General features: G+C 41.0%; 1 protein-coding gene across 1 annotated transcript; it reads right to left on the bottom strand.

Annotated features, from left to right (window-relative positions):
• Positions 1 to 1708: 1708 nt before the first annotated feature.
• Positions 1709 to 10113, bottom strand: LOC127680605 (ephrin type-A receptor 7-like). The gene is made up of 3 exons (XM_052176173.1): positions 9825 to 10113; positions 5809 to 5873; positions 1709 to 2386 (listed from the first exon to the last, which is right to left on the bottom strand). Exons 1-3 carry the CDS (start codon positions 9919 to 9921, stop codon positions 1709 to 1711), a joined length of 840 nt encoding a protein of 279 aa, XP_052032133.1. The 5' UTR covers positions 9922 to 10113.
• Positions 10114 to 11356: the final 1243 nt, after the last annotated feature.

Below are 11356 nucleotides of genomic sequence, written 5' to 3'. Positions count from 1 at the left end.
TCTTAGAAATTCAGTATATAATTTCTTATTATAGCAGGCCTGAATTTAGAATGGCCAATAAAAAAAAAAAACAAAGCCAAAGAATCATATGTACTTAAATGAATTTTCAGAATCATAAATTTTGTTTTTCTTCTGTCTTGTTTATTTGGAGACAGGATTTTACCATATAACTTGGACTGGCCTGGAACTCACTATGTAGAGCAAGATGTCCTTGAATTTGGGCATACACCAGCCTCTGCCTTCAGAGCCCTGGGATTAAGGGTGTGCACCACAACTCTTAGTTTCTGAAATCTAAATATTTTTAAATTATTATTTATTCTTTTAAATGTCTTATAAATATTAGGGAGGAAGAAATAAATGTACTTGACATATACAGGGGACAGCTTGTTACTATGCAGAAAACATTTAAGTTTAAACAATGAAAAATTGTTAGGATTGTCTTTCCTTTGTGACAGAAACTACAATAATAATGCTGCTAAAAAAAATAGGTTCAAGAGTTAGAAAATATCAAGTTTGATTATTATACCAACATAGCATTATTAACACAACAGCAAGTGATGTATTTTCTTTGCATAAGTTCTACTGTCCATTGTATAAAACAGAGAGGACAAGGTCACCTGCTTCATCAAGCAAGCTAATATAGAGAAAACACAAGGATGAGTATCCAGAGTAGCTAATGGAAAATGTATTTAGTTATAACAATTATTAGGTGTAGTCATCTTTAAACTAATCACTCATTGCAAATAGTTAAGTGATGCTGCCACCCTAGCACTACAAATGATACATAAAATTCATTTTGCAGAGTATATTAAGCTTTGTAAGTTAATAGCACCATAAGTCATATAATTTTAACTATAACTATATGTATATATGTATATATATTAGGACCTAAACTGGAAACAATGGTACACATGATTTTATTTTTAAATAAAAGATATTGGCTTGCAGTTAATCACATAATGCTAATTAACAGAAGATTGTTTTTAAAATAAAAGGCTCACTGAAAATACATATTATTGATCAAAAACAAATATGAACAACACAATTGATCTATTCCAATAGTTCAAACTTCGCTTCAGACCTTCTATACCAATATGATCCGCCCAAGCAAGGCATATCAAGAACACCCATCTCTATTCTTCACTCCAGAAAAGAATGACATCACTGGCCAAAGTAAGCCATTACAGAGATGAAACGGTGCTGCCACATTACAATCCCTTCATTTATAAGTGACAATTCTAAATATATGTGCCGTGTTTGTTAATACTTTGAGAATAGAGCTCTTCTTTTTAAGCTCTTGTTCGTTCTATTTTTGTGTGCATCAAAGGCTGAGGATCAGGGTAAAGAAACAGGAGGAATCACATCTCAAAAGAATCTCTAAGGACGGACATTCCCTCAGTCTTTCCTGTCGAAAGTCCACTTGGCTGATTGCCTCTTGTAAACCTCACAGACCAGTGTGAAACTGCTTCCGTCAACATTAGCAAATGTGTTAAGTGGTACAAATAAAATTTTACTAACTATCGGTGTGACCACCAATATCTATTGCATATCATCAGTGAAGATACAGCTAGAGGTAGTCAGTGTGTTTAATAGTGACTTTTAGATAAAATGAACCGAGTGAGTGGCATAAAAGATTTACTTATTTGAATAGTCATTATTATATAAAATATCTAATAACTAAAGATTCAAAGAATTTTAAGAGCAAATATTACTTACGTTCACAAGTGTCCCCTTTTTGCTGATAGCCTGCTTTGCAGATACATTTTCCAATGGGTACTAACCACTCTCCTTCTGCACTGCAGTGCATCCTGGGTGAGTTTTCTGCCTCTTCCTCGGCACTGCTGACACATGTCCCACGAACCTCAACTAAGGAGGAAAATTCTGAACCAGTCACTGTATCTGGAAAGACAGCTAAGTTCTCAATAATGGACCAGCACTTCTTGTAGTATACTTTGACAGAAACCAATGCTATGCAAGCCCCTACATCCTGAAAGGCAAGATAGAATCCCTTTTTGGACAAAGGTCCAATCTCTCTCACCTCAGTGTTCAGCTTCATCTTTCTTTCACCAAGGTCACCTTGTGTAAAACTTTCATCTGCAGCAATGGTGTCTATTTTAACATAAAGGTTTTCTCGTATATTCCTGCCGGTGTCGTAGTCTGTTTCATAATAGTACAAATTAAAGGTTTCCTTGCAAGTTCCCAGTACTCCGGGAAGACTATTACAATCCCTCAAGGTGAATTTCAATTCTACAAAAATCCTTTGTGCGTTGCCTTTAGAAATCCAGTTAGTCCGCAGCCAGTTGTTCTGGTTGGGCTCCATCACCTGGCACACCTGGTATGTTCTTATCGGAGTGTAGTTCTCATCCAAACCACTAATTTCTTCCCACTGTAAATGTTTTGAAAAAGAGGAGAAGGGGGTTCATCAGTCTTTCAGAAAAAAATTACATTGTATTTTTCAAATAAGATAAATAACCACTATGCCACAAATCTGGATCCCCGCAAGTCAGAGAGGGTAGAGTTCCTACTCTGCAGTATCTCAGTGAGCATCGTTTGTGTGGCTTGATTTTTTCAACATACAAAGAACATCTCGTTCTGTTTCATATCTGCTACAAGAGCAGTAAAATCTCTTTTCACATTTTGAAGTCTAGACTCTCCGATGAAACTACAACATGCTAAGGCTAATGATTATTAAAATTACCCCTCAAATCACACAGATGCAGAGAAGAACTACTGATAACTCAAACGACATGTTCAGTGCCTGTAATATCCTATAAATTCAAGGATGCCTGCATTTAGAACAAGATTCCAAAAACACTGGAATGTAAAAACATTGAACAACGTGTCAAAATTCACAGCATGGAATATTTTGCAATTTAATGAAAACAAGATGTAAGTAAGAGGCATTTAAATCTTTTACAGAGGTGCTTTTTTTTTGACCAGTACCATTTTAAAATTGTACATAAAACCATATATAATTATCAAGTAGTTCTGAAAGTAAAATCCACTCTTATAAGCAAATTGTTTTCTGGGGACAGCCAAAGACACATGGCAAATTAGCAAGCTATGCATGAATTGTTTTTAAATGCCCATTTATCTTACGATGCATTATATTCTACAAGTGAATTGATTTATACTCATTCACAAAAACAGGGGGACAGATAGCTCAGCAACATATTCAAAGATGACCGAATTATGTACAGTACTTACTGCTCACAGGAAACAAAGTCCATATGACTAAGAGTTTTAAAGGCTTCAGTAATAACTATTCACATCAATAGCTATTCACATCTTCTCTATTTCTGCCAATTTTCCCAACTCACAGTATGATATCTTAATAATGAAACTGTCATATACTTATACTCCTTTCCCCAATCAGAAATACTAGATACAAAATATTGTATATTTTAAGTCTGAAGTCTTCCAGCATCTGATATCTATCTAAACTATTAACTCAAAGGATGTAGATCACATTTGATAATGGTTTTCACTTGTAAAACCTGATCAAATATGAATTAATTCAAATCTACTTCACCAACTTACCGTGTATTTCTAAAATTATTTTTATATAATTAACAAAAAAATGAATTGAAGACTACTGAAACCCAGAAATGTCTCAAGGAAGAGATAGCTATGTAGTATTTCCTACATTTTTATTTGAACAGCTTAATGTTGCCAAAGGTCCTCAGACAGCAACGAATTGATTTCCATGCCATGCTTCTTGGCACACATTTTTCACTACATAACACTGTGCATATTTTCCATTTATTTTGTGAATTATCTGTTTATAGTCTATTTGTATGTAGCTAAGAAAAGAATCTCAAATCCTCCACTGATAGACATATTTTTGTCTCCTAAGCTGATTGAAGTTATTAAAAGAGGGAGAAAACAATGATGATGTCTACCAAAAAGCCAAAGGACCAAAATTAAATGTGCTCTTCTGACCAGGTTTCAGCTTAGAGATATCAAGATTGATTTTTTGAAGAACTAATTTAAGAGTAATTATTTCATTACAAAAATGATTATTCATGAAAAATCAATGTTGTTGCCCCTGAAATAGTGTATTTTCAAAAAAGCCACGAAAGTAAAGTCTCAGTATTTGATAACTATGTCATTGTTTCATTACACAGTTTTGTGTTCCATAAATGACACACAACTGGGATAGGTGTCTGAATTCACAGTGAATTTTATAAATATTATACAATACTTTTTATAAAATTATAAAAATATTTTCTCATTGCTCAGCAATAATATTGCTTTATGTAAGAACATGTGAACAAATCTGTCATATAAAGAAAATGCTTGGGAACATATTATCTTACACATATTATTGATTCTTACACACACACACACACACACACACACACACACACACACACACAGAGTTAAAGTTTAACTCAAGATTCTCTGAACTGATAAACTGCTCATTTCAGACCAAGATAACACTGACAGTCATAATTTATCATGCTGTGGGTTACATGGATGAAGTACTGCAATCATTTATCAGTTTACTTCTTCTCAGAGATAAAACCATCTTCTGTATCTATTTACTTTAATTGATGGATTGTAGAAAATGGGCTGCATCTGTCATTGGCAAGAAAGGTATTTATTTATTTTTAACCATGAACGTTTTTCTACAATGTATATTTTCTAGTGGAACAATTTCACATTCAAGGAAGTACCTTGAGTTCATTAGACTTAGATTAAAGTGGTAAATTATCTGTCACTTTTCCACAATTTCCTGTGACTAATACGGATAATTACTATATGATCCCAGAGAAACTTTCTCAGATTTTCATGTAACAGAAACTCTAAATATTTTAAGCATGCTTAAAATTTCTCATTCTATTAAATGGGAAGGTCCCTGAGTGACTTTTCAGCTAATGCTATACTGATCCTATTATTTTGTTCTTGCACTTTCAGTCTTATTGTAAAATCAGTTGGAGGTGTTTATTTCTTCATTGATATTTAGTGCCGCCCCTTTAACCCCAGATTTCCTCATGCGTTAAGGATAAACTTAAGTAACAAGGGAGGTTCTTTATCATAGTCCATTGGCTTTATCAGAATTGAAAGATTTGTTCTAGCTCACCATCAGAAATAACTCATAAAGATGATGTTGAACTAGATTTAAGAAATATATCTATCTGAATATATTAAAAATTGCTTAAAAAATTAAGGTTCTTCTTATATTTAGACAGACTTTTTTTTAACATTAAGTCCCAATCACTCTACCTGAATTTTGCTGTAATATGGATATATTTTTTCCATCATTTTTGATTAATAACAGCAGATAACACAACACAACTTTTAAGAAGGTAACATTTTATGGCAAATCATATGTCTCAATATTATTTTACAGTTTTTGTTACCCTCTGGAGTCTACTTTGGACAATGTTAAAACTATTTTTAGAAGATGAAAACAGGTTTCACACTGTTTTAAAGAATTACACAGATTCTACCTGGTGATTATTACACAGAAGCATGAGGCAACTGCAGAGGCTTAAGTGAGTTAGTGAAAAGAATGTTCTCTGTAATTAGTAAGCATTTATAACCTGAACACACAGGCATGATTGATACGACTCACAAAAAGAACTCAAAGACTCTGTGCTTGGTTTATTTTCCAGTTTCTCAAAGTTCACAATATACTTCCTATATTTGAGAATCTAGTATCTCATGAGGAAACAAAATGTTAAACAATATTATTGAGTTTTAAGCATTTTAAATGTATGGACAGGAAAAGTTCCCCTAGGGGGAAGCTTTTGTGTCTTACTCTGAACAGATCTGATCACATTGTATGAGGTATGTACCTACCCCACTGGGTGGAGAGGAAATCCATTCCAATTCTGTTTGTTGTGCTTTCGAGTCCAGTAATAGTACTGAAAAAGAGAAGTTTTATTTCCAATGTTACAAAAAAATTAAACACATCTCTAAACATTTTAAGAAAAATCTATTTTTCATGAAATCGATATTTGATGACTTAAGACATTTCTATTAATGAATTGAGCCGTGAAGAGCCACAAAATATAAGCATACTAAACTATCTGGAGGGCAGAATATATTAAAATATACATGCACTTGGTACCCTTTAATTAAAACCTAAAAATAACTTTTCAGTGAGACATTAACATGAAAATGAGTGTTAGAAAGCTAAAATCAGGGGACATGGTCATGCAGTAATAACATACAAGAGCTTTGGAAATCTACATTTCAAAACACGAACCTACTAAGATATCAGCCCACACTACTATTCAGCCAGGTTCTACTTTTCAATATTCTATTAGCAATATTTCCTACCATCTCTTGACAACTGGAATTTAATGTTTAAAGGGGAAAACCCACATAGTCCTTGTGTTCTATCACTATGAATATAGAAATGTTAAATCCATGTTAAACAATGTTAGAATGAGAAACAAGTCTCTGTTATCTACAAGTTGTGCTTTTGAACAAGCCAAGCATCAGTGTTCAAATTATACATATACATATACATATACATATACATATACATATACATATACATATACATATACATATACATATACATATACATATATATATATATAATTTTAAATTGGATAAATTTCAAAATACTAAGTATTCTCTAAATGGCTTAAGCGCCAAGCTGACTTTTACAAGCAATTATATTCCATCTTTAGACTACCAAAAACATAATTAATATTTATGAAAATTGTGATTAAAATATTATTTGTATTAATGGAATAATTCATTAGAATGTTATCTGTTATAACACATTATGCTTTCAGTTGGTTATGATGTTGCTCCTAGATAATTATTCTTATAAAATACTTACTGACTGAACTGATTTTAGAACTATATAGCTCTGGTGTTTTGAAACAATATACCTGACACTCAGCATTTTTACAAATGTTCTACTGGTCCAGAAATCATCATGAATATTCTTTACATATACTCAATATCACCTCCAGGAAATTGTTCAAATTTTGACTTGAAAATATGTACTCAGATAAACTTACTTAATATTGAAACATTTTAAAAGATGTTTGCTTTGAAAGGTAAAGAAAAGGACCGTGTTGGGAGGCCAAAGAGTAGATTATGCGCTCAGTTCCTTCACCAGGAGTCAAAGTTATCCCCAGTAAATGGAAACAGATAGATACAAAGACATGAGGCTGGTTTTAGTGTAGCACATTTAAGACTGTCAAGGAGGTGGGTTATCAACTCCTTCCCAATTAAAAATACAAGTCACTTATAAAATTTCAGTTTGTGTCCTAACATGGAACACCAGTAAGTTGTTGGATTAGTGTATGTATAAGAAGAGCAATTGTGAAAGGACTGTTTTACCTTAAGAAGAGATGAAACCTAAGGAAACAAATTCAAGTCACAGAACTCTCTTTTGGAATTTATTGTGGGGGATGGGGCGCTTTTATATTGACAACAACCAGTGGATTTTAAACCTATGTGACCTTTTGGGGTTACTTTTAAGAATGAAATAAACCCCGTGATTATCCTTTCTTGCTATGCCTTTACCCATCAGCTACCTGCTGGCCGGCAAGTTAGGAGTGAAACCGGCAAATCAAGAGGAAGTAGAAGGTGGCCACCGAGCTGGTGATGCTTTCGGAGGCTCTGGAATGCTGAATGCAATCGCCCCAAGAGCTTCTTCCCTCTGGACTCCTGCATGAGTCTGCCTCACCGCGAGCCCGGCGGAAGGCGCAGGGCAGCTGGCCGCTACCAGGGGGTCCAGAGCCGCTGCTCTGCGGTGAGCCCGGAGGCTCCAGAGCTGCCCGAGCATCAGGGCGGGGCGGGGCGGGGCGGGGCAGCCAGACGGCTGCGCCCGCCAACCTAACGTCCATTACACTTCCAGACCTGGGACTCCAGGGAGCGGGTGGCGCCCAGCCTGGGCTGGAGTCGCGAGGAACAGACGGGCTTTCGGGAAGCGCCTCCTCTGAGGGCGCGGCGGCGGTTACACTGTCAGGATGGAAAGCAGCCGCCGCAATTAGCCTCTGCGCTCCCGGGCCACTCCTGCCGCGCTAGGGAACCGGGAAAGGGGACCCGGGAGGTCGGTCGCCACCCCAGCTAACCAAGAGGCCGCGCACCTGCTCGCGGCGCTGCTGGCCAAGCTCCTTGGGTGCCCTGATGCCGCGGGCCACCTCCGGGTAGCAGCGCTCAGGGAACGCCACCGCCTGATTGCGCGCCCGAGCGCCGCGAGCGTCGCCACCGAGAAGTCGGGCACGTTCCCCACCACCTGCCTCTTAAACATCTTGTATGCATCTAAAGAACTCAGGCTCGGAGAATCAGAACCCTCTCCACGTAGCACCGGAGGAGGAGAGCAAGAGAGGCCTGCTGGCTGCAGGCACCTCTCCCCCTAGTGATGCAGTTATTTATAGCTCAAACTCCTGCTGGAGTCTGCCAGAGCTCGCGCGCGCCGCTTCGCCGTGCGGGGCAAACTTTTCCTCAGATCCCGTTATTCCGGAGGAATCGGGAAAAGGTGGCAGGGTGTCTGTTTCTGGTCACCAAAGTCAAGAGGCTTGAAATGTATGTTTGGTGCGTGCGTGCGTGCGTGTGTGTGTGTGTGTGTGTGTGTGTGTAGCAGACGCTGGTCCACCTGCAGACATAACCATCAGTTCAGAGGCACGTTTTTCTCTGAATGGATTCAGCATCAACACAGACTGCAGATGTGCAAAGTGGGGTCAGAAGGTCAGGCTGTTCCAAAGTAGGATACTGCACCGGGTTGGGGATGTTGAGTGAACGATGACGGGTGGACGAAGAGAATAAAGAAAAGCCGCGTGAAATCCTAAGTTTTAGGAAGAAAAGAATCGAGGACCAACATGCCCCCTCCCTTTAGTACTGCCATGACCTAAATCTAACAGCTCCCTCTCCCTCCACATCCCAGAACAGGCTTCTAAAGTATCCAAGAAATCAACCTTAGAAACGCAAGCTTGTCAGATGAGGTACCGGTATTGTGACACTGCTTAGCAGCAAGACACTTCCTTTGACAGGATTTATTTTTCCCCAGCTCCAACTACAGGCACCGAAAGGTATTTTACCTTTTGCCAATGGTTCAAAGGAGACGCAGGGAAAAATACCCACGTACAGGCGTATCCCGTGGTCAAAAGAAGCCTCCCCTCGCGTACCAGAACTCGTCCCCAGAGGACAGGACTGGCTACTCGGACTCCCGGAGTACCCGACCTGGGTCAAATGACTGGAGACTTCTCACTCGGTGGCTTTTCGGTGCAGACCGCCGGCCGTGGCCAGCCCTCCCGGCGGCGGGTCGAGCCCCGGCCCCGCGCGCGCTGCCTCCCCTCGCGGCCGCATTGTTTCGAGCGGTAGCCGAGCGCCCACCGCAGGCCCGCGCCGCCGCCACCGCCGCCGCCGCCGCAGTGAGCGAGTCGGCAGGAGCACGAGCGCTCGCAGCCACGAAAGTCTCGGCCCCTCCGGGGAGGCTGGGGGGCGACGCGGAGCTCCACTCCCCAGGTTTCGAACCAACTCTCACTGTGGCGTCCATGGCAGGCCGACCGCAAGAGAAGGACCAGACGCGGCGCTTGGAGCCGAAGACCGAGACGCCGGATGCAAAGGAGCTCGCTCGCCCTTCAGCCTCGCCACCACGGCCCCCCGGGCTGCCCGGCTGCAGAGCGCGCCCCGGCCCCGGCCACCCCTTGGAGCTCGGGGACCGGGACTAGTCCCGGCTAGTCCCCGCTGGTCGTTCGGAACTGAGGGCGGGGAGGGGGCGGGGGGTCGAGGGAGGGTCGCCCGGCGCCGGAGGCGCGGCGGCCAGCGCCGCGGACCCGTCGGCTCGTGCAGGTAGACAGCGAAATAAATAAGTCAGAACAAACTTTGCTTTCCTCTGGCCTTACCTTCCTTCGCAGCCTGCGCCTCCCCTGTATGTGCAAAGCCAAGCAGCCAGATGTAACACAAAATAATCCACGAAGGGTACCGAGTTTGAACAACCATGGTGCATGAGCAGGTTTGATTTTTTTTAGGCTGCAGTTGGGTCGCAGCTCTTTAGATGCTGTTTGCTCCGAAGTGGGTTATTATTGTTGTTATTATTGCGCTCCTCGCATCGATCCCCTTCTGGGTCCCCGGCCGGCTGCTCCACGCTTAGCTGTTTGATTTCTCTCTCCCCCCTCCGGTTCGTTCGCACCGTGTTTGCTGCCTGCAAGTCTCCGACTGCAGACCGGCCGCTTGCTCCACACTCCAATAATATCAATTAGGGGGAGGGGGCGGGGCTCCGAACCCAGAGCCTCCGCCACTCCGACTGAGTGGCAGACGCAGCCCGCCTGCCAGGCGGCGATTCCCAGGGCCTGGGGGCGGGTCCCTGCGAAGTGGCCGCCTCTACCTTGGAGGCGGGGTCCTGAGCAGGAGCCAATCAACGCCGAGCGGAGTCGGGTTGCAAGTCCAGGATTCCCTCCCAGATCGGTTGCCGGGAAAGGAAAGCGGGGACCATCAGCTTTAGGCCAGCGGCGTGCAGTCGGGAGCACTTGGCTTTTAGCTACTGCAGCTTCACTGAGCTGGATAAACCCGAGAATAACTCTCCCGTCTTACACTCCTGTATATAGCAATGCTGCTCCACGTCTTCTAGAAGGCAGAGGCGAAGCTAGCCTTCCCTCACCTACCAATCACCGACCCCAACCCGGACAGTGAGACTGAGCGATGCTTTTAGAACGCCTTTTACTTTTTTTGTTAGCCACCTCTACGGATCGGATAACTTGGTTTTCTGCCCTTTTTCTTTCTTTCTTTCTTTCTTTCTTTCTTTCTTTCTTTCTTTCTTTCTTTCTTTCTTTCTCTCTTTCTTTCTTTCTTTCTTCCTTTCTCTCTCTCTCTCTCTCTCTCTCTCTCTCTCTCTCTCTCTCTCTCTCTCTCTCTCTCCCTCTCTCTTGTTTTGTAAAGTTTGAACTTCTTTAACTGGAGAGGCATTTTTAGCTACTACTCCCCTTAATCTCTGGAAGAATAAAATTAATCAAAAGTATTCCCCCCTCCCCAAACAATGTTTGCCGGAGTTCGCAACAGTCTATGACAAAAGAAACAGGGAAAGTGGGAGTGGAGAAAGGAAGTCTTTTGTTTTATGCTCGCCTCTTCTCTTACTCCATCTTCAGTTTCTTCTCAGGCAAAATAGGACCTTAGAAAACGTTTCCTGTCTTTTTTCTTGTATGCTTCTCATTTTCTGGGGTCTTTCATAGATTGCCCTACTTGAATTGTTTCCCATTTCGCTGTGTAAATAACATTCAGTTCTAAAGAAAGCCGCCAGGTACTTCATTCCTTCTACTTGGGAAAACATTTACTATTTTCTGTAGTTAGTCCACAATTATTCTGAAATTATATTTCTAAAAAAAAAAAAAAAGCTAAGACTAAAAATGTAACCAACATTTCCACTTGAATTCACCCAACA

The sequence above is a fragment of the Apodemus sylvaticus genome, chromosome 3 (genome assembly GCF_947179515.1).
Source record: "Apodemus sylvaticus chromosome 3, mApoSyl1.1, whole genome shotgun sequence".
Classification (NCBI taxonomy): domain Eukaryota; kingdom Metazoa; phylum Chordata; class Mammalia; order Rodentia; family Muridae; genus Apodemus; species Apodemus sylvaticus.
This window is presented reverse-complemented; position numbering and strand designations above follow the sequence as displayed.

Bases quoted from the DNA above. Each gene is read 5' to 3' on its own strand.
- LOC127680605 (XM_052176173.1), bottom strand. From the start codon at position 9,921: ATGGTTGTTCAAACTCGGTACCCTTCGTGGATTATTTTGTGTTACATC. The intron at 5,874-9,824 runs GTAAGGCCAGAG...TCTCTTTTTCAG, and splicing joins GGCGCAGGCTGCGAAGGAAG to TACTATTACTGGACTCGAAA. The intron at 2,387-5,808 runs GTAGGTACATAC...AAACATTTACAG, and splicing joins TTTCCTCTCCACCCAGTGGG to TGGGAAGAAATTAGTGGTTT.